The sequence below is a fragment of the Phasianus colchicus genome, chromosome 31 (assembly GCF_987193195.1).
Source record: "Phasianus colchicus chromosome 31, bPhaCol1.hap1.1, whole genome shotgun sequence".
NCBI classification, from domain to species: domain Eukaryota; kingdom Metazoa; phylum Chordata; class Aves; order Galliformes; family Phasianidae; genus Phasianus; species Phasianus colchicus.
The window spans coordinates 2,295,005-2,319,428 of record NC_143466.1 but is presented as its reverse complement, the minus strand read 5'-3'; the positions used below and the strand labels follow the sequence as shown (position 1 = coordinate 2,319,428).

Genomic DNA, 24,424 nt, shown 5'->3' with positions numbered 1-24,424 from the left:
GCCCCATAGGGACCCCATAGATGCCCCATAGAGACCCCATAGAGACGCATAGAGATCCCATAGCCGCCCCATAGCAACCCCACAGCTGCCCCATAGCGGCCCCATAGAGACTCCATAGAGATCCTTTAGAGATCCCATAGCCACCCCATAGAGACCCCATAGAAACCCCATAGAGACCCCATAGAGACGCATAGAGACACATAGGGACCCCATAGCGGCCCCATAGCTGGCCCATAGTGACCCCATAGCGACCCCATAGTGACCCCAGAGTGGCCCCATAGAGACCCCATAGTGGCCCCATAGCTGCCCCATAGCGGCCCCATAGCAGCCCCATAGCGGCCCCATAGAGACTCCATAGAGACCCCATAGTGATCCCATAACTGCCCCATAGTGGGCCCATAGCTGCCCCATAGCGGCCCCATAGAGACCCCATAGCGGCCCCATAGCCACCCCATAGCCGCCCCATAGCGGCCCCATAGAGACCCCATAGAGACCCCATAGAGACACATAGGGACCCCATAGTGGCCCCATAGCTGCCCCATAGCCGCCCCATAGCTGCCCCATAGTGGCCCCATAGCGGCCCCATAGCGGCCCCATAGGGACCCCATAGATGCCCCATAGAGATCCCATAGCAGCCCCATAGAGAACCCATAGAGATGCATAGAGATCCCATAGCCACCCCATAGCTGCCCCATAGCTGCCCCATAGTGGCCCCATAGTGGCCCCATAGTGATCCCATAACTGCCCCATAGGGACTCCATAGCCAGCAAAAGAGACCCCATAGAGACCCCATAGCAGCCCCATAGCTGGCCCATAGTGACCCCATAGCGGCCCCATAGAGACCCCATAGCCGCCCCATAGCGGCCCCATAGCTGCCCCATAGCGGCCCCATAGCGGCCCCATAGCGGCCCCATAGAGATCCCATAGCTGCCCCATAGAGACCCCATAGAGACGCATAGAGACACATAGGGACCCCATAGCGGCCCCATAGCTGCCCCATAGAGACCCCATAGTGACTCCATAGAGACCCCATAGAGACCCCATAGAGACCCCACAGCTGCCCCATAGCGACCCCATAGCGACCCCATAGAGACGCATAGAGACCCCATAGAGACCCCATAGCGGCCCCATAGCTGGCCCATAGAGACCCCATAGCGACCCCATAGTGACCCCATAGTGGCCCCATAGAGACCCCATAGAGACCCCATAGCCACCCCATAGCTGCCCCATAGCGCCCCCATAGCGGCCCCATAGAGACTCCATAGAGACTCCAGAGAAACCCCATAGAGACCCCATAGACACCCCATAGCTGCCCCATAGCTGCCCCATAGCCGCCCCATAGATGCCCCATAGCCGCCCCATAGATGCCCCATAGCGGCCCCATAGAGACCTCATAGCGACCCCATAGATGCCCCATAGCGGCGCCATAGGGACCCCATAGATGCCCCATAGAGATCCCATAGCAGCCCCATAGAGACCCCATAGAGACGCATAGAGATCCCATAGCCGCCCCATAGAGATCCCATAGAGACGCATAGAGACACATAGGGACCCCATAGTGGCCCCATAGCTGCCCCATAGCGGCCCCATAGCTGACCCATAGAGACCCCATAGAGACCCCATAGACACCCCATAGCCGCCCCATAGCTGCCCCATAGCTGCCCCATAGATGCCCCATAGCCGCCCCATAGAGACCTCATAGCGACCCCATAGATGCCCCATAGTGGCGCCATAGGGACCCCATAGATGCCCCATAGAGATCCCATAGCCGCCCCATAGCTGCCCCATAGCTGCCCCATAGCTGCCCCATAGCCGCCCCATAGCGGCCCCATAGCGGCCCCATAGTGATCCCATAACTGCCCCATAGGGACTCCATAGCCAGCAAAAGAGACCCCATAGAGACCCCATAGCCGCCCCATAGCGGCCCCATAGCCGCCCCATAGCGGCCCCATAGCGGCCCCATAGTGATCCCATAACTGCCCCATAGGGACTCCATAGCCAGCAAAAGAGACCCCATAGAGACCCCATAGCCGCCCCATAGCGGCCCCATAGCTGCCCCATAGCGGCCCCATAGCGGCCCCATAGAGATCCCATAGCTACCCCATAGAGACCCCATAGAGACGCATAGAGACACATAGGGACCCCATAGTGGCCCCATAGCTGCCCCATAGCGGCCCCATAGCGGCCCCATAGCGGCCCCATAGGGACCCCATAGCGGCCCCATAGCGACCCCATAGTGACTCCATAGAGACCCCATAGAGACCCCATAGCTGCCCCATAGCGACCCCATAGCGACCCCATAGAGACCCCATAGCGGCCCCATAGCTGCCCCATAGAGACCCCATAGAGACGCATAGAGACACATAGGGACCCCATAGCTGCCCCATAGCTGCCCCATAGCTGCCCCATAGCTGCCCCATAGCGACCCCATAGCGGCCCCATAGGGACCCCATAGCCAGCCAAAGAGACCCCATGCAGACCCCATACAGACCCCATAGAGATGCATATGGACCCCATAGAGACCCCATAGCTGCCCCATAGCTGCCCCATAGCGGCCCCATAGCGGCCCCATAGAGATCCCATAGCGGCCCCATAGCGGCCCCATAGCTGCCCCATAGCGACCCCATAGAGACCCCATAGAGACTCCATAGAGACTCCATAGAAACCCCATAGAGACCCCATAGACACCCCATAGCCGCCCCATAGCCGCCCCATAGCTGCCCCATAGCTGCCCCATAGCGGCCCCATAGCAGCCCCATAGAGACCCCATAGCGACCCCATAGCGGCCCCATAGCGGCCCCATAGCAACCCCATAGAGACCCCATAGAGACACATAGGGACCCCATAGTGGCCCCATAGCTGCCCCATAGCTGCCCCATAGCGGCCCCATAGAGACCCCATAGCGGCCCCATAGCAGCCCCATAGCTGCCCCATAGAGATCCCATAGTGACCTCATAGCCACCCCAGAGACCCCATAGCCACCCCATAGAGACCCCATAGCGACCCCATAGCGGCCCCATAGAGATCCCATAAATACCCCATAGCTAGCCAAAGAGACCCCATAGAGACCCCATAGCCGCCCCATAGCTGCCCCATAGCGGCCCCATAGAGACCCCATAGAGACCCCATAGCCGCCCCGTAGTGTCCCCATAGCCAGCCAAAGAGACCCCATAGATGCCCCATAGCAACCCCATAGAGACCCCATAGAGACGCATAGAGACACATAGGGACCCCATAGCGGCCCCATAGCTGCCCCATAGCTGCCCCATAGAGACCCCATAGCTGCCCCATAGCGACCCCATAGCGGCCCCATAGGGACCCCATAGCCAGCCAAAGAGACCCCATGCAGACCCCATACAGACCCCATAGAGATGCATATGGACCCCATAGAGACCCCATAGCTGCCCCATAGCTGCCCCATAGCGGCCCCATAGCGGCCCCATAGAGATCCCATAGCTGCCCCATAGCGGCCCCATAGCTGCCCCATAGCGACCCCATAGAGACCCCATAGAGACACATAGGGACCCCATAGTGGCCCCATAGCTGCCCCATAGCCACCCCATAGAGACCCCATAGCGACCCCATAGCGGCCCCATAGAGATCCCATAAATACCCCATTGCTAGCCAAAGAGACCCCATAGAGACCCCATAGCCGCCCCATAGCTGCCCCATAGAGATCCCATAGCCGCCCCATAGGGACCCCATAGCCAGCCAAAGAGACCCCATAGCGGCCCCATAGCAACCCCATAGCAACCCCATAGAGACCCCATAGATGCCCCATAGAGACCCCATAGCGGACCCATAGAGACCCCATAGAGACGCATAGAGATCCCATAGCTGCCCCATAGCGGCCCCATAGCGGCCCCATCGAGACCCCATAGCTGCCCCATAGAGACCCCATAGAGACCCCATAGAGACGCATAGAGATCCCATAGCTGCCCCATTGCGGCCCCATAGAGACCCCATAGCCACCCCATAGCCACCCCATAGAGACCCCATAGACCCCATAGAGACCCCATAGCTGCCCCATAGCGGCCCCATAGCCATCCTATGGAGACCCCATAGCCACCCCATAGAGACCCCATAGCTGACCACACCGTGACCCCACCATGACCCCAGGGTGACCCCATGCCCCCTCCGTGACCCCTTGACCCCACCGTGACCCCCTGACCCCGCGGTGACCCCACCGTGACCCCGCAGTAACCCCATGTCCCCACATTTCCCCCTTGACCCCACCGTGACCCCTTGATCCCACCGTGACCCCCTGACCCCGCGGTGACCCCGTGAACCCACCGTGACCCCATGGTGACCCCCTGACCCCCCGGTGACCCCGTGAACCCACCGTGACCCCACGGTGAACCCCTGACCCCGTGGTGACCCCGTGACCCCACCGTGAACCCATGGTGACCCCCTGACCCCGCGGTGACCCCGTGACCCCACCGTGACCCCACCGTGTCCCCTTGACCCCGCGGTGACCCCTTGACCGCACCGTGACCCCGTGGTGACCCCATGCCCCCACATTTCTCCCTTGACCCCACCGTGACTCCCTGACCCCGCGGTGACCCCGTGACCCCACCGTGACCCCACCGAGCCCCCGTGAACCCGCGGTGACCCCGTGACCCCACCGTGACCCCACCGTGCCCCCATGACACCACGGTGACCCCGTGACCCCACCGTGCCCCCATGACCCCGCGGTGACCCCGTGACCCCACACTGACCCCACTATGCCCCCGTGACCCCTCGGTGACCCCGTGACCCCACCGTTCCCCCTTGACCCCATTGTGACCCCTTGACCGCACCGTGACCCCGTGACCCCACAGTGATCCCACCGTGCCCCCGTGACCCCGCGGTGACCCCGTGACCCCAACGTGACCCCACCGTGACCCCACCGTGACCCCGCGGTTACCCCTTGCCCCCACCATTCCCCCTTGACCCCACCGTGACCCCTTGACCCCACCGTGACCCCTTGACCCCACAGTGATCCCACCGTGCCCCCGTGACCCCGCGGTTACCCCGTGACCCCACCGTTCCCCCTTGACCCCACCGTGACCCCTTGACCCCACCGTGACCCCACCGTGCCCCCGTGACCCCGCGGTGACCCCTTGACCCCACCGTGACCCCACCGTGCTCCCGTGACCCCGTGGTGACCCCGTGACCCCAACGTGACCCCACCGTGCCCCCGTGACCCCTCAGTGACCCCTTGACCCCACCGTTCCCCCTTGTCCCCACCGTGACCCCCTGACCCCACCGTGACCCCGTGACCCTACCATGACCTCCCGTGACCCCGTGACCCCGCGGTGACCCCGTGACCCCGCGGTGACCCCACAGGAGAAGGCTCTGGCGCTGCCCAAAGCTCCCGCAAGGGAAAAAGGCGTCGGGGGGGAAAACCACTGAGCCATACTGGGAGCACTGGTTTGTACTGGGATGGACTGGGAGGGCACGGCAGGGGGCACTGGGCCATACTGGGAGGCACTGGGCCATACTGGGATCAAACTGGGAGGCACTGGGCCATACTGGGTGGGCACTGGTTCATACTGGGAGGCACTGGGACATACTGGGGTGCCATACTGGGAGGCACTGGGCCATACTGGGATGCCATACTGGGGGGGCACTGGGCCATACTGGGATCAAACTGGGAGGCACTGGGCCATACTGGGTGGGCACTGGTTCATACTGGGAGGCACTGGGCCATACTGGTGGGGTACTGGGGGGCCATACTGGGCCATACTGGGAGGCACTGGGCCATACTGGGATGCCATACTGGGTGGGTGCTGGACCATACTGGGAGGCACTGGGCCATACTAGGGTGCCATACTGGGAGGCACTGGACCATACTGGTGGGGTACTGGGGGGCCATACTGGTCCATACTGGGGGGCTCTGGGCCATACTGGGATGCCATACTGGGGGGCACTGGGCCATACTGGGAGCACTGGGCCATACTGGGAGGCACTGGGCCATACTGGGAGGGTACTGGGCCATACTGGGATGCCATACTGGGAGGCACTGGTCCATACTGGGAGGGTACTGGGCCATACTGGGAGGCACTGGGCCATACTGGGGTGCCATACTGGGGGGGCACTGGGCCATACTGGGGTGCCATACTGGGAGGCACTGGACCATACTGGGATCAAACTGGGAGGCACTGGGCCATACTGGGAGGCACTGGGCCATACTGGGATGCCATACTGGGGGGGCACTGGGCCATACTGGGATCAAACTGGGAGGCACTGGGCCATACTGGGTGGGCACTGGGCCATACTGGGAGGCACTGGGCCATACTGGGATGCCATACTGGGGGGGCACTGGGCCATACTGGGATCAAACTGGGAGGCACTGGGCCATACTGGGTGGGCACTGGGCCATACTGGGAGGCACTGGGCCATACTGGGATGCCATACTGGGGGGGCACTGGGCCATACTGGGATCAAACTGGGAGGCACTGGGCCATACTGGGTGGGCACTGGGCCATACTGGGAGGCACTGGGCCATACTGGGATGCCATACTGGGGGGGCACTGGGCCATACTGGGGTGCCATACTGGGAGGCACTGGGCCATACTGGGATCAAACTGGGAGGCACTGGGCCATACTGGGTGGGCACTGGGCCATACTGGGATGCCATACTGGGGGGGCACTGGGCCATACTGGGAGGCACTGGGCCATACTGGGGTGCCATACTGGGGGGGCACTGGGCCATATGGGTCCATACTGGGAGGCACTGGGCCATACTGGGATGCCATACTGGGGGGGCACTGGGCCATACTGGGATCAAACTGGGAGGCACTGGGCCATACTGGGGTGCCATACTGGGAGGCACTGGGCCATACTGGGAGGCACTGGGCCATACTGGGATGCCATACTGGGGGGGCACTGGGCCATACTGGGGTGCCATACTGGGAGGCACTGGGCCATACTGGGATCAAACTGGGAGGCACTGGGCCATACTGGGTGGGCACTGGGCCATACTGGGATGCCATACTGGGGGGGCACTGGGCCATACTGGGAGGCACTGGGCCATACTGGTTTATACTGGTCCATACTGGTTTGCCATACTAGGAATCACCGGCGGGGTGGGGATGGTGTCACATCCCATACTGGTTTATACTGGTCCATACTGGGAGGCACTGGTCCATACTGGGATGCCATACTGGTGGGCACTGGTTCATACTGGGGTGCCATACTGGGAGGCACTGGCCCATACTGGGAGGCACTGGTCCATACTGGGATGCACTGGCCCATACTGGGAGGCACTGGGCCATACTTGGAGGCCATACTGGGAGGCACTGGTCCATACTGGGAGGACACTGGTCCATACTGGTTTATACTGGTCCAAACTGGGAGCACCCCTCGTTCCATACATGGGGGGAGGAAGGGGGGGTGGTGTCACATCCCATACTGGTTTATACTGGTCCATACTGGGAGGCATTGGGCCATACTGGGAGGCATTGGACTATACTGGTGGGGTACTGGGGGGCCATACTGGTCCATACTGGGAGGCACTGGTCCATACTGGTGTGCCATACTAGGGGCACTGGGCCATACTGGGAGGGACTGGTCCATACTGGGCTGCCATACTGGGAGACACTGGTCCATACTGGGAGGCACTGGGCCATACTGGGAGGCACTGGTCCATACTGGGGTGCCATACTGGGAGGCACTGGGCCATACTGGGGGCGCACTGGTCCATACTGGTTTGCCATACTGGGAATCACCGTGGGGGGGGGGGGTGTCACAGCCCATACTGGTTTATACTGGTCCATACTGGGAGACACTGATCCATACTGGTCCAAACTGGAAGGCACTGGGCCATACTGGGATGCCATACTGGGGGGCACTGGTCCATACTGGTTTATACTGGTCCAAACTGGGAGCACCCCTCGTTCCATACATGGGGGGGAAGAGAGGGGTGGTGTCACATCCCATACTGGTTTATACTGGTCCATACTGGAAGGCACTGGGCCATACTGGGATGCCATACTGGGAGACACTGGTCCATACTGGTTTATACTGGTCCAAACTGGGAGCACCACCAGTTCCATACATGGGAGGGTGGGGGTGACATATCCCATACTGGTTTATACTGGTCCATACTGGGCTGCCATACTGGGAGGCACTGGGCCATACTGGTTTGCCATACTGGGAATCACCGGGGGGGGAGGAGGGTGTCACATCCCATACTGGTTTATACTGGTCCATACTGGGAGGCACTGGTCCATACTGGGATGCCATACTGGGGGGCACTGGGCCATACTGGGAGGCACTGGGCCATACTGGTTTGCCATACTGGGAATCACCGGGGGGGGGAGGAGGGTGTCACATCCCATACTGGTTTATACTGGTCCATACTGGGAGGCACTGGTCCATACTGGGATGCCATACTGGGGGGCACTGGGCCATACTGGGAGGCACTGGGCCATACTGGTTTGCCATACTGGGAATCGCCAGGGGGGTGGGGGTGGTGTCACATGCCATACTGGTTTATACTGGTCCATACTGGGAGGCACTGGGCCATACTGGGAGGCACTGGTCCATACTGGTTTGCCATACTGGGAATCACCGTGAGGGGGTGTCACAGCCCATACTGGTTTATACTGGTCCATACTGGGAGACACTGATCCATACTGGTCCAAACTGGAAGGCACTGGGCCATACTGGGCTGCCATACTGGGAGGCACTGGTCCATACTGGTTTATACTGGTCCAAACTGGGAGCACCCCTCGTTCCATACATGGGGGGGGGAAGGGGGGAGGTGGTGTCACATCCCATACTGGTTTATACTGGTCCATACTGGGAGGCACTGGGCCATACTGGGCTGCCATACTGGGGGGGCACTGGTCCATACTGGTTTATACTGGTCCATACTGGGAGGCACTGGACCATACTGGGCTGCCATTCTGGGGGGGCACTGGTCCATACTGGTTTATACTGGTCCATACTGGGAGGCACTGGGCCATACTGGGCTGCCATACTGGGAGGCACTGGTCCATACTGGTTTATACTGGTCCATACTGGGAGGCACTGGTCCATACTGGGAGACACTGATCCATACTGGGCTGCCATTCTGGGGGGGCACTGGTCCATACTGGTTTATACTGGTCCATACTGGGAGGCACTGGGCCATACTGGGCTGCCATTCTGGGGGGGCACTGGTCCATACTGGTTTATACTGGTCCAAACTGGGAGCCCCCCCCCTTTTTCCCACAGGCGCTGGGACCCCGCAGCGAAGCCATAGGGGCGGCGCCCCCCAACGAAACTGGGACCCCAAAAGCGACCCCAAAATGGGAGGGGGGGGGGGCGGCCCCATAAAAAACCCCATAAAAACCCCAAATCTGTGACCCCATAAAAAACCCCATAAAAACCCCATAAAATCCCGATGTGTGACCCCATAAAAAACCCCATAAAACCCCAAATCTGTGACCCCATAAAAAAAACCCAATGTGTGACCCCATAAAACCCCATAAAACCCCCAATGTGTGACCCCCAAAAACCCCAAATCTGTGACCCCATAAAATCCCACTGTGTGACCCTATAAAAAACCCCATAAAACCCCAATGTGTGACCCCATAAAACGCCAAATCTCTGACCACAAAAAACCCCAAATCTGTGACCCCATAAAACCCCAATCTGTGACCCCATAAAAACCCAATGTGTGACCCCATAAAAAACCCCATAAAATCCCACTGTGTGACCCCATAAAACCCCAAATCTGTGACCCCATAAAAACCCAATGTGTGACCCCATAAAAAACCCCATAAAATCCCACTGTGTGACCCCATAAAACCCCATAAAACGCCAAATCTGTGACCCCATAAAAAACCCCATAAAAACCCCATAAAATCCCGATGTGTTACCCCATAAAAAACCCATAAAAACCCCAAATCTGTGACCCCATAAAAAAAACCCAATGTGTGACCCCATAAAATCCCGATTTGTGACCCCATAAAACCCCATAAAATCCCGATATGTGACCCCATAAAAAACCCCATAAAACGCCAAATCTGTGACCGTAAAAAACCCCAAATCTGTGACCCCATAAAACCCCATAAAACCCCAAATCTGTGGCCCCATAAAAAACGCCATAAACCCCAATGTGTGACCCCAAAAAAACCCATAAAATCCCGATGTGTGACCCCATAAAAAACCCATAAAACTCCAAATCTGTGACCCCACAAAACCCCAAATCTGTGACCCCATAAAAAACCCCATAAAACCCCAAATCTGTGACCCCATAAAACCCCAAATCTGTGACCCCATAAAACCCCAATGTGTGACCCCATAAAACCCCCAATGTGTGACCCCCAAAAACCCCAAATCTGTGACCCCATGAAATCCCACTGTGTGACCCCACAAAAAACCCCATAAAATCCCACTGTGTGACCCCATAAAACGCCAAATCTGTGACCCTAAAAAACCCCAAATCTGTGACCCCATAAAACCCCATAAAACCCCAAATCTCTGACCGCAAAAAACCCCAAATCTCTGACCCCATAAAACCCCAATCTGTGACCCCATAAAAACCCAATGTGTGACCCCATAAAATCCCGATGTGTGACCCCATAAAAAAACCCATAAAAACCCCAAATCTGTGACCCCATAAAAAATCCCATAAAAACCCCATAAAATCCCGATGTGTGACCCCATAAAACTCCAATCTGTGACCCCATAAAATCCCACTGTGTGACCCCATAAAACCCCAAATGTGTGACCCCATAAAACCCCATAAAACCCCAAATCTGTGACCCCATAAAAAACCCCATAAAACCCCAAATCTGTGACCCCATAAAAAACCCCATAAAAACCCATAAATCCCAATGTGTGACCCTACAACAAAAACCATAAAAACCCGAAATCTGTGACCCCATAAAACTCCAATCTGTGACCCCATAAAAAACCCCATAAAACCCCAAATCTGTGACCCCATAAAAAAAAACCAATGTGTGACCCCATAAAACCCCAAATCTGTGATCCCATAAAACCCCAATGTGTGACCCTATAAAACCCCATAAAATCCCAAAGTGTGACCCCATAAAACCCCATAAAACCCCAAATCTGTGACCCCATAAAATCCCAAATCTCTGATCCCATAAAACCTCAATGTGTGACCCCATAAAAAACGCCATAAAACCCCAAATCCGTGACCCCATAAAACCCCAATGTGTGACCCCATAAAAAAACCCATAAAATCGCACTGTGTGACCCCATAAAACCCCATAAAACCCCAATGTGTGACCCCATAAAAACCCAATGTGTGACCCTACAGAAATCCCCATAAAATCCCAATGTGTGACCCCAAAAAACCCCAAATCTGTAACCCCATAAAACCCCACTGTGTGACCCCATAAAAAACCCCATAAAACTCCAAATCTGTGACCCCATAAAAAACCCCATAAAAACCCCATAAAATCCCGATGTGTGACCCCATAAAATCCCAAATCTGTGACCCCATAAAAAACCCCATAAAATCCCACTGTGTGACCCCATAAAACCCCAAATCTGTTACCCCATAAAAAACCCCATAAAACCCCAATGTGTGACCCCATAAAAACCCCATAAAACCCCAATGTGTGACCCTATAAAACCCCATAAAACCCCAATGTGTGACCCCAAAACCCCCAAATCTGTGACCCCATAAAATCCCAAATCTGTGACCCCATAAAACCCCACTGTGTGACCCCATAAAACCCCAAATGTGTGACCCCATAAAAAACCCATAAAAACCCCAAATCTGTGACCCCGTAAAACTCCAATCTGTGACCCCATAAAAAACCCATAAAAACCCCATAAAATCCCGATGTGTGACCCCATAAAAAACCCATAAAACCCCAAATCTGTGACCCCATAAAAAACCCCATAAAAACCCACTGTGTGACCCCATAAAACCCCAATCTGTGACCCCATAAAAAACCCCATAAAATCCCACTGTGTGACCCCATAAAACCCCATAAAACCCCAAATCTGTGACGCCATAAAACTCCAATGTGTGACCCCATAAAATCCCACTGTGTGACCCTATAAAAAACCCCAAATCTGTGACCCCATAAAACCCCATAAAACCCCAATGTGTGACCCCATAAAACCCCATAAAATCCCGATGTGTGACCCCATAAAACCCCAAATCTGTGACCCCATAAAACCCCAATGTGTGACCCCATAAAATCCCATAAAACCCCAAATCTGTGACCCCAAAAAAACCCAAATCTGTGACCCCATAAAACCCCACTGTGTGACCCCATAAAACCCCAATTTGTCACCCCATAAAAACCCCACAAAATCCCAATGTGTGACCCCATAAAACCCCAAATGTGTGACCCCATAAAACCCCATAAAACCCCAAATGTGTGACCCCATAAAACCCCATAAAACCCCAATGTGTGACCCCATAAAAAACGCCATAAAATCCCATAAAACCCCAAAAACCCCATAAAAAATCCCAAATCTGTGACCCCATAAAAACCCCAAATCTGTGACCCCATAAAAAATCCCATAAAAACCCACTGTGTGACCCCAAAAAACCCCAAATCTGTGACCCCATAAAAACCCAATGTGTGACCCCATAAAAAACCCCATAAAATCCCACTGTGTGACCCCATAAAACCCCATAAAACCCCAAATCTGTGACCCCATAAAACCCCGCTGTGTGACCCCATAAAACTCCAATCTGTGACCCCATAAAAAACGCCATAAAAACCCCATAAAATCCCGATGTGTGACCCCGTAAAAAAACCCATAAAACCCCCAAATCTGTGACCCCATAAAAAACCCCATAAAAACCCCATAAAATCCCAATGTGTGACCCCATAAAAAACTCCATAAAAACCCGAAATCTGTGACCCCATAAAACCCCATAAAATCCCGATGTGTGACCCCATAAAAACCCCATAAAACCCCAATGTTTGACCCTATAAAAAACCCCATAAAATCCCAATGTGTGACCCCATAAAAAACGCCATAAAATCCCATGAAACTCCAAAAACCCCATAAAAATCCCACTGTGTGACCCCAAAAAACCCCAAATCTGTGACCCTATAAAAAACCCCATAAAACCCCAATGTGTGACCCCATAAAACCCCAAATCTGTTACCCTATAAAATCCCATTGTGTGACCCCATAAAAAACGCCATAAAATGCCATAAAACCCCAAAAACCCCATAAAAAAACCCCAAATGTGTGACCCCATAAAATCCCATTCTGAGACCCCATAAAAACCCCAAATCTGTGACCCCATAAAACCCCAATGTGTGACCCCATAAAAAACGCCATAAAATCCCACTGTGTGACCCCATAAAAACCCCATAAAACCCCAATGTTTGACCCTATAAAAAACCCCATTAAAACCCCAAATCTGTGACCCCATAAAACCCCATAAAATCCCACAGTGTGACCCTATAAAAAAAACCCATAAAATCCCAAATCTGTGACCCCATAAAACCCCATAAAACCCCAATGTGTGACGCCATAAAACCCCAAATCTATGATCCCATAAAACCCCAAATGTGTGACCCCATAAAACCCCAAATCTGTGACCCCATAAAAACCCAATGTGTGACCCCATAAAACCCCATAAAAACCCCAAATCTGTGACCCCATAAAAAAACCCCAATGTATGACCCCATAAAACCCCAAATGTGTGACGCCATAAAACCCCAAATCTATGATCCCATAAAACCCCAAATGTGTGACCCCATAAAACCCCAAAAAACCCCACTGTGTGACCCCATAAAACCCCACAAAACCCCAAATGTGTGACCCCAAAAAACCCCAATTTGTCACCCCATAAAACCCCATAAAACCCCACTGTGTGACCCTATAAAAAACCCCATAAAATCCCAATGTGTGACCCCATAAAAACCCCATAAAACCCCAATGTGTGACCCTATAAAAAATGCCATAAAATGCCATAAAACCCCAAAAACCCCATAAAAAAAACCAAGTCTGTGACCCCATAAAAACCCCACAAAACCCCAAATGTGTGACCCCATAAAACCCCAAATCTGTGACCCCATAAAACCCCAATGTGTGACCCCACAAAACCCCAAATCTGTGACCCCATAAAACCCCAATGTGTGACCCCATAAAACCCCCAATGTGTGACCCCATAAAATCCCAAATCTGTGATCCCATAAAACCCCAAATGTGTGACCCCATAAAAAAACCCCAATGTGTGACCCCATAAAACGCCAATGTGTGACCCTAAAAAACCCCAAATCTGTGACCCCATAAAACCCCAAATGTGTGACCCCATAAAACCCCACAAAACCCCAAATCCGTGACCCCATAAAACCCCAAAACATTTGACCCCATAAAAACCCCCACAACCCCCCATTGTTGCCTCCGACCCCCGGACCCCAAAAATCGACCCCATAAATTTTTATGGGGCGCCAACCCCCCCCCCCCCCCCCCCCCCAAACATTTTGGGGTCGCAGTTTTGGGGTCGGGGCCCCGAAAGCCATAAAAACCCCAAAAAAACCCAAAAAAACCCCAATAAAATCCAGCAAAACTGAAACGGCTGCCGGCGCTTATGGGGCGGGGGGGGGGGCGGCCCCATAAGTGAGGATTCTGCCCCATAAGTGGGGATTCTGCCCCATAAGTGAGGATTCTGCCCCATAAGTGGGGATTCTGCCCCATGAGTGAGGATTCTGCCCCATAAGTGGGGATTCTGCCCCATAAGTGGGGATTCTGCCCCATAAGTGAGGATTCAGCCCCATAAGTGGGGATTCTGCCCCATAAGTGAGGATTCTGCCCCATAAGTGGGGATTCTGCCCCATAAGTGAGGATTCTGCCCCATAAGTGTGGATTCTGCCCCATAAGTGAGGATTCTGCCCCATAAGTAAGGATTCTGCCCCACAAGTGGGGATTCTGCCCCATAAGTGGGGATTCTGTACCATAAGTGAACCTCAGCCCCACAAGTGGGGATTGTGCCCCATAAGTGAGGATTCTGCCCCATAAGTGGGGATTCTGCCCCACAAGTGAGGATTGTGCCCCATAAGTGAGGATTCTGCCCCATAAGTGTGGATTCTGCCCCACAAGTGATGATTCTGCCCCATAAGTGTGGATTCTGCCCCATAAGTCAGGATTCTGCCCCACAAGTGATGATAATGCCCCACAAGTGAGGATTCTGCCCCATAAGTGGGGATTCTGCCCCACAAGTGGGAATTCTGCCCCACAAGTGGGGATTCTGCCCCATAAGTGGGGATTCCGCCGCACAAGTGAACGTCAGCCCCACAAGTGAGGATTCTGCCCCACATGTGAAATTTCTGCCCCATAAGTGAACCTCAGACCCATAAGTGAGGATTCTGCCCCATAAGTGGGGATTCTGCCCCATAAGTGAGGATTCTGCCCCATAAGTGGGGATTCTGCCCCATAAGTGAGGATTCTGCCCCATAAGTGAGGATTCTGCCCCATAAGTGAAGATTCGGCCCCATAAGTGAGGATTCTGCCCCATAAGTGGGGATTCTGCCCCATAAGTGAGGATTCTGCCCCATAAGTGGGGATTCTGCCCCATAAGTGGGGATTCTGCCCCACAAGTGAGGATTCTGCCCCACATGTGAAATTTCTGCCCCATAAGTGAACCTCAGACCCATAAGTGAGGATTCAGCCCCATAAGTGTGGATTCTGCCCTATAAGTGGGGATTCTGCCCCATAAGTGGGGATTCTGCCCCATAAGTGGGGATTCTGCCCCATAAGTGAGGATTCTGCCCCACAAGTGGGGATTCTGCCCCAGAAGTGAGGATTTTGCCCCACAAGTGGGGATTCTGCCCCATAAGTGACGATTCAGCCCCATAAGTGAGGATTCTGCCCCACAAGTGAGGATTCTGCCCCATAAGTGAGGACTCTGCCCCATAAGTGAGGATTCTGCCCCATAAGTGGGGATTCTGCCCCATAAGTGGGGATTCTGCCCCACAAGTGAGGTTTCTGCCCCATAAGTGGGGATTCTGCCCCACAAGTCAGGATTCTGCCCCATAAGTGAGGATTCTGCCCCATAAGTGAGGATTTTGCCCCATAAGTGAGGATTCTGCCCCATAAGTGAACCTCAGCCCCATAAGTGAGGATTCAGCCCCATAAGAGGGGATTCTGCCCCATAAGTTACGATTCTGCCCCATAAGTGAGGATTCTGCCCCATAAGTGAGGATTCTGCCCCATAAGTGGGGATTCTGCCCCATAAGTGACGATTCTGCCCCATAAGTGAACCTCAGACCCATAAGTGAGGATTCTGCCCCATAAGTGGGGATTCTGCCCCATAAGTGAACCTCAGCCCCACAAGTGGGGATTGTGCCCCATAAGTGAGGATTCTGCCCCATAAGTGGGGATTCAGCCCCATAAGTGAGGATTCTGCCCCAAAAGTGAGGATTCAGCCCCATAAGTGAAGCTCAGCCCCACAAGGTGGGATTCAGCCCCATAAGTGAGGATTCTGCCCCATAAGTGGACATTCTGACCCATAAGTGAGGATTCTGCCCCATAAATTGGGATTCTGCCCCATAAGTGAGGATTCTGCCCCATAAGTGGGGATTCTGCCCCATAAGTGGGGATTCCGCCCCACAAGTGAACGTCAGCCCCACAAGTGAGGATTCTGCCCCACATGTGAAATTTCTGCCCCATAAGTGAACCTCAGACCCATAAGTGAGGATTCTGCCCCATAAGTGGGGATTCTGCCCCATATGTGAGGATTCTGCCCCATAAGTGGGGATTCTGCCCCACAAGTGAGGATTCAGCCCCATAAGTGGGGATTCTGCCCCATAAGTGAGGATTCAGCCCCATAAGTGGGGATTCTGCCCCATAAGTGAGGATTCAGCCCCATAAGTCAGGATTCTGCCCCACAAGTGAGGATTCTGCCCCATAAGTGGGGATTCTGCCCCATAAGTGGGGATTCTGCCCCATAAGTGAGGATTCTGCCCCATAAGTGGGGATTCTGCCCCATAAGTGGGGATTCTGCCCCATAAGTGGGGATTCAGCCCCATAAGTGAGGATTCTGCCCCATAAGTGAGGATTCAGCCCCACAAGTGAGGATTCTGCCCCAGAAGTGGGGATTCTGCCCCATAAGTGAGGATTCTGCCCCACAAGTGGGGATTCTGCCCCATAAGAATGGATTCTGCCCCATAAGTGGGGATTCTGCCCCATAAGTCAGGATTCTGCCCCATAAGTGCGGATTCCGCCCCATAAGTGAGGATTTTGCCCCATAAGGGGGGATTCAGCCCCACAAGTGGGGATTCTGCCCCATAAGTGGGGATTCTGCCCCATAAGTGAGGATTCTGCCCCACAAGTGGGGAATCAGCCCCATAAGTGAGGACTCTTCCCCATAAGTGAGGATTCTGCCCCATAAGTGAGGATTCTGCCCCATAAGTGGGGATTCTGCCCCATAAGTGTGGATTCTGCCCCATAAGTAAGGATTTTGCCCCACAAGTGGGGATTCTGCCCCATAAGTGGGGATTCTGCCCCATAAGTGAACCTCAGCCCCACAAGTGGGGATTGTGCCCCATAAGTGAGGATTCTGCCCCATAAGTGGGGATTCAGCCCCATAAGTGGGGATTCTGCCCAATAAGTGAGGATTCAGCCCCATAAGTGAAGCTCAGCCCCACAAGGTGGGATTCAGCCCCACAAGTGGGGATTCTGCCCCATAAGTGAGGATTCTGCCCCATAAGTGAGGATTCTGCCCCATAAATTGGGATTCTGACCCATAAGTGGGGATTCTGCCCCATAAGTGAGGATTCTGCCCCATAAGTGAACCTCAGCCCCACAAGTGAGGATTCTGCCCCATAAGTGAGGATTCTGCCCCATAAGTGGGGATTCTGCCCCACAAGTGGGGATTCTGCCCCATAAGTGAGGATTCTGCCCCATAAGTGGGGATTCTGCCCCACAAGCGAGGATTCTGCCCCACAAGTGAGGATTCAGCCCCATAAGTGAGGATTCTGCCCCATAAGTGGGGATTCTGCCCCATAAGTGGGGATTCTGCCCCATACGTGGGGATTCTGCCCCACAAGTGAGGATTCTGCCCCATAAGTGGGGATTCTGCCCCATAAGTGAGGATTCTGCCCCATAAGTGGGGATTCTGCCCCATAAGTGAGGATTCTGCCCCATAAGTGGGGATTCTGCCCCATAAGTGGGGATTCCGCCCCACAAGTGAACGTCAGCCCCACAAGTGAGGATTCTGCCCCACATGTGAAATTTCTGCCCCATAAGTGAACCTCAGACCCATAAGTGAGGATTCTGCCCCATAAGTGGGGATTCTGCCCCATATGTGAGGATTCTGCCCCATAAGTGGGGATTCTGCCCCATAAGTGAGGATTCTGCCCCATAAGTGGGGATTCTGCCCCATAAGTGAGGATTCTGCCCCACAAGTGGGGATTCTGCCCCACAAGTGCGGATTCTGCCCCATAAGTGGGGATTCAGCCCCACAAGTGGGGATTGTGCCCCATAAGTGAGGATTCTGCCCCAAAAGTGAGGATTCAGCCCCATAAGTGAAGCTCAGCCCCACAAGGTGGGATTCAGCCCCATAAGTGAGGATTCTGCCCCATAAGTGAGGATTCTGCCCCATAAGTGAGGATTCTGCCCCATAAATTGGGATTCTGCCCCATAAGTGGGGATTCTGCCCCATAAGTGAGGATTCTGCCCCATAAGTGAACCTCAGACCCATAAGTGAGGATTCTGCCCCATAAGTGAGGATTCAGCCCCATAAGTGAGGATTCTGCCCCACAAGGTGGGATTCAGCCCCATAAGTGAGGATTCTGCCCCATAAGTGGGGATTCTGCCCCATAAGTAGGGATTCAGCCCCATAAGTGAGGATTCTGCCCCACAAGTGAGGATTCAGCCCCAGAAGTGGGGATTCTGCCCCATAAGTGGGGATTCAGCCCCATAAATGAGGATTCTGCCCCATAAGTGAGGATTCTGCCCCATAAGTGGGGATTCTGCCCCATAAGTGAGGATTCTGCCCCACAAGTGTGGATTCTGCCCAATAAGTGGGGATTCTGCCCCATAAGTGAGGATTCTGCCCCATAAGTGGGGATTCTGCCCCACAAGTGATGATTCTGCCCCACAAGTGTGGATTCTGCCCCATAAGTGGGGATTCTGCCCCATAAGTGAGGATTCAGCCCCATAAGTGGGGATTCTGCCCCATAAGTGAGGATTCAGCCCCATAAGTGGGGATTCTGCCCCACAAGTGAGGATTCTGCCGCATAAGTGTGGATTCTGCCCCATAAGTGAGGATTCTGCCCCATAAGTAAGGATTCTGCCCCACAAGTGCGATTCTGCCCCATAAGTGGGGATTCTGTACCATAAGTGAACCTCGGCCCCACAAGTGGGGATTGTGCCCCATAAGTGAGGATTCTGCCCCACAAGTGGGGATTCTGCCCCATAAGTGGGGATTCTGCCCCACAAGTGAGGATTGTGCCCCATAAGTGAGGATTCTGCCCCATAAGTGTGGATTCTGCCCCACAAGTGGGAATTCTGCCCCATAAGTGGAGATTCTGCCCCCTAAGTGAGGATTCTGCCCCACAAGTGAGGATTCTGCCCCACAAGTGTACCTCAGCCCCATAAGTGAGGATTCTGCCCCACAAGTGGGGATTCTGCCCCATAAGTGGGGATTCCGCCCCATAAGTGAAGATTCAGCCCCATAAGTGAGGATTCTGCCCCACAAGTGTACCTCAGCCTCATAAGTGAGGATTCTGCCCCACAAGTGGGGATTCTGCCCCATAAGTGGGGATTCCGCCGCACAAGTGAACGTCAGCCCCACAAGTGAGGATTCTGCCCCACATGTGAAATTTCTGCCCCATAAGTGATCCTCAGACCCATAAGTGAGGATTCTGCCCCATAAGTGGGGATTCTGCCCCATATGTGAGGATTCTGCCCCATAAGTGGGGATTCTGCCCCACAAGTGAGGATTCAGCCCCATAAGTGAGGATTCTGCCCCACAAGTGAGGATTCTGCCCCATAAATGGGGATTCTGCCCCATAAGTGAACCTCAGCCCCATAAGTGAGGATTCTGCCCCATAAGTGAGGATTCTGCCCCACAAGTGGGGATTCTGCCCCATAAGTGGGGATTCTGCCCCACAAGTTGGGATTCTGCCCCATAAGAGAGGATTCTGCCCCATAAGTGCGGATTCTGCCCCATAAGTGAGGATTTTGCCCCATAAGTGAGGATTCTGCCCCATAAGTGGGGATTCTGCCCCATAAGTGATGTTTCTGCCCCACAAGTGAGGATTCTGCCCCATAAGTGAGGATTCTGCCCCACAAGTGTGGATTCTGCCCCATAAGTGGGGATTCTGCCCCATCAGTGAGGATTCTGCCCCACAAGTGAGGATTCTGCCCCATAAATGAGTATTCTGCCCCATAAGTAAGGATTCTGCCCCACAAGTGGGGATTCTGCCCCATAAGAATGGATTCTGCCCCATAAGTGGGGATTCTGCCCCATAAGTCAGGATTCTGCCCCATAAGTGCGGATTCCGCCCCATATGTGAGGATTTTGCCCCATAAGGGGGGATTCAGCCCCACAAGTGGGGATTCTGCCCCATAAGTGGGGATTCTGCCCAATAAGTGAGGATTCTGCCCCATAAGTGGGGATTCTGCCCCATAAGTGTGGATTCTACCCCATAAGTAAGGATTTTGCCCCACAAGTGGGGATTCTGCCCCATAAGTGGGGATTCTGCCCCATAAGTGAACCTCAGCCCCACAAGTGGGGATTGTGCCCCATAAGTGAGGATTCAGCCCCATAAGTGGGGATTCTGCCCCATAAGTGAGGATTCAGCCCCATAAGTGAAGCTCAGCCCAACAAGGTGGGATTCAGCCCCATAAGTCAGGATTCTGCCCCATAAGTGAGGATTCTGCCCCATAAGTGAGGATTCTGCCCCATAAATTGGGATTCTGCCCCATAAGTGGGGATTCTGCCCCACAAGTGAGGATTCTGCCCCACAAGTGTGGATTCTGCCCCATAAGTGGGGATTCTGCCCCATAAGTGAGGATTCTGCCCCATAAGTGAACCTCAGACCCATAAGTGAGGATTCTGCCCCATAAGTGAGGATTCAGCCCCATAAGTGAGGATTCTGCCCCACAAGGTGGGATTCAGCCCCATAAGTGAGGATTCTGCCCCATAAGTGGGGATTCTGCCCCATAAGTAGGGATTCAGCCCCATAAGTGAGGATTCTGCCCCACAAGTGAGGATTCAGCCCCAGAAGTGGGGATTCTGCCCCATAAGTGGGGATTCAGCCCCATAAATGAGGATTCTGCCCCATAAGTGAGGATTCTGCCCCATAAGTGGGGATTCTGCCCCATAAGTGAGGATTCTGCCCCACAAGTGTGGATTCTGCCCAATAAGTGGGGATTCTGCCCCATAAGTGAGGATTCTGCCCCATAAGTGGGGATTCTGCCCCACAAGTGATGATTCTGCCCCACAAGTGTGGATTCTGCCCCATAAGTGGGGATTCTGCCCCATAAGTGAGGATTCAGCCCCATAAGTGGGGATTCTGCCCCATAAGTGAGGATTCAGCCCCATAAGTGGGGATTCTGCCCCACAAGTGAGGATTCTGCCGCATAAGTGTGGATTCTGCCCCATAAGTGAGGATTCTGCCCCATAAGTAAGGATTCTGCCCCACAAGTGCGATTCTGCCCCATAAGTGGGGATTCTGTACCATAAGTGAACCTCGGCCCCACAAGTGGGGATTGTGCCCCATAAGTGAGGATTCTGCCCCACAAGTGGGGATTCTGCCCCATAAGTGGGGATTCTGCCCCACAAGTGAGGATTGTGCCCCATAAGTGAGGATTCTGCCCCATAAGTGTGGATTCTGCCCCACAAGTGGGAATTCTGCCCCATAAGTGGAGATTCTGCCCCCTAAGTGAGGATTCTGCCCCACAAGTGAGGATTCTGCCCCACAAGTGTACCTCAGCCCCATAAGTGAGGATTCTGCCCCACAAGTGGGGATTCTGCCCCATAAGTGGGGATTCCGCCCCATAAGTGAAGATTCAGCCCCATAAGTGAGGATTCTGCCCCACAAGTGTACCTCAGCCTCATAAGTGAGGATTCTGCCCCACAAGTGGGGATTCTGCCCCATAAGTGGGGATTCCGCCGCACAAGTGAACGTCAGCCCCACAAGTGAGGATTCTGCCCCACATGTGAAATTTCTGCCCCATAAGTGATCCTCAGACCCATAAGTGAGGATTCTGCCCCATAAGTGGGGATTCTGCCCCATATGTGAGGATTCTGCCCCATAAGTGGGGATTCTGCCCCACAAGTGAGGATTCAGCCCCATAAGTGAGGATTCTGCCCCACAAGTGAGGATTCTGCCCCATAAATGGGGATTCTGCCCCATAAGTGAACCTCAGCCCCATAAGTGAGGATTCTGCCCCATAAGTGAGGATTCTGCCCCACAAGTGGGGATTCTGCCCCATAAGTGGGGATTCTGCCCCACAAGTTGGGATTCTGCCCCATAAGAGAGGATTCTGCCCCATAAGTGCGGATTCTGCCCCATAAGTGAGGATTTTGCCCCATAAGTGAGGATTCTGCCCCATAAGTGGGGATTCTGCCCCATAAGTGATGTTTCTGCCCCACAAGTGAGGATTCTGCCCCATAAGTGAGGATTCTGCCCCACAAGTGTGGATTCTGCCCCATAAGTGGGGATTCTGCCCCATCAGTGAGGATTCTGCCCCACAAGTGAGGATTCTGCCCCATAAATGAGTATTCTGCCCCATAAGTAAGGATTCTGCCCCACAAGTGGGGATTCTGCCCCATAAGAATGGATTCTGCCCCATAAGTGGGGATTCTGCCCCATAAGTCAGGATTCTGCCCCATAAGTGCGGATTCCGCCCCATATGTGAGGATTTTGCCCCATAAGGGGGGATTCAGCCCCACAAGTGGGGATTCTGCCCCATAAGTGGGGATTCTGCCCAATAAGTGAGGATTCTGCCCCACAAGTGGGGATTCTGCCCCATAAGTGTGGATTCTACCCCATAAGTAAGGATTTTGCCCCACAAGTGGGGATTCTGCCCCATAAGTGGGGATTCTGCCCCATAAGTGAACCTCAGCCCCACAAGTGGGGATTGTGCCCCATAAGTGAGGATTCAGCCCCATAAGTGGGGATTCTGCCCCATAAGTGAGGATTCAGCCCCATAAGTGAAGCTCAGCCCCACAAGGTGGGATTCAGCCCCATAAGTCAGGATTCTGCCCCATAAGTGAGGATTCTGCCCCATAAGTGAGGATTCTGCCCCATAAATTGGGATTCTGCCCCATAAGTGGGGATTCTGCCCCACAAGTGAGGATTCTGCCCCACAAGTGGGGATTCTGCCCCATAAGTGAGGATTCTGCCCCATAAGTGGGGATTCAGCCCCATAAGTGGGGATTCTGCCCCATAAGTGAGGATTCTGCCCCACAAGTGAGGATTCTGCCCCATAAGTGTGGATTCTGCCCCATAAGTGAGGATTCTGCCCCATAAGTAAGGATTCTGCCCCACAAGTGGGGATTCTGCCCCATAAGTGGGGATTCTGTACCATAAGTGAACCTCAGCCCCACAAGTGGGGATTGTGCCCCATAAGTGGGGATTCAGCCCCATAAGTGAGGATTCTGCCCCATAAGTGAGGATTCTGCCCCACAAGTGGGGATTCTGCCCCATAAGTGGGGATTCTGCCCCATAAGTGAGGATTCAGCCCCATAAGTGGGGATTCTGCCCCATAAGTGGGGATTCTGCCCCATAAGTAAGGATTCTGCCCCATTATTGAGGATTCTGCCCCATCAGTGGGGATTCTGCCCCACAAGTGAGGATTCTGCCCCATAAGTGAGGATTCTGCCCCATAAGTGAACCTCAGCCCCATAAGTGAGGATTCTGCCCCACAAGTGAGGATTCTGCTTCATAAGTGGGGATTCTGCCCCACAAGTTGGGATTCTGCCCCATAAGAGAGGATTCTGCCCCATAAGTGCGGATTCTGCCCCATAAGTGAGGATTTTGCCCCATAAGTGAGGATTCTGCCCCATAAGTGGGGATTCTGCCCCATAAGTAAAGCTCAGACCCATAAGTGAGGATTCCGCCCCATAAGTGGGGATTCTGCCCCATAAGTGGGGATTCTGCCCCACAAGTGAGGATTTTGCCCCATAAGTGGGGATTCTGCCCCACAAGTGGGTATTCTGCCCCACAAGTGAGGATTTTGCCCCATAAGTGGGGATTTTGCCCCATAAGTGGGGATTCTGCCCCACAAGTGAGGATTCTGCCCCACAAGTGAGGATTCTGTCCCATAAGTGAACCTCAGCCCCATAAGTGAGGATTCTGCCCCATAAGTGAGGATTCTGCCCCATAAGTGGGGATTCTGCCCCATAAGTGAGGATTCTGCCCCATAAGTGAAGTTCAGCCCCACAAGTGAACCTCAGCCCCACAAGTGAGGATTCTGCCCCATAAGTGGGGATTCTGCCCCATAAGTGGGGATTCTGCCCCTCAAGTGAGGATTCCGCCCCATA

General features: G+C 54.0%; 1 protein-coding gene across 1 annotated transcript in view; it reads left to right on the top strand.

The window, feature by feature from the left end:
• The window catches only part of SYT3 (synaptotagmin 3), a 62,856-nt gene extending 53,580 nt beyond the window's left edge, over window positions 1-9,276 (top strand). The window contains exons 9-10 of the mRNA XM_090127614.1: window positions 5,329-5,412; window positions 9,205-9,276. Coding sequence (XP_089983740.1) covers window positions 5,329-5,394 — 66 coding nt within the window. The 3' untranslated portion in view covers window positions 5,395-5,412; window positions 9,205-9,276. The remainder of the gene's footprint in view (window positions 1-5,328; window positions 5,413-9,204) is intronic.
• The last annotated feature ends 15,148 nt before the right edge of the window (window positions 9,277-24,424 follow it).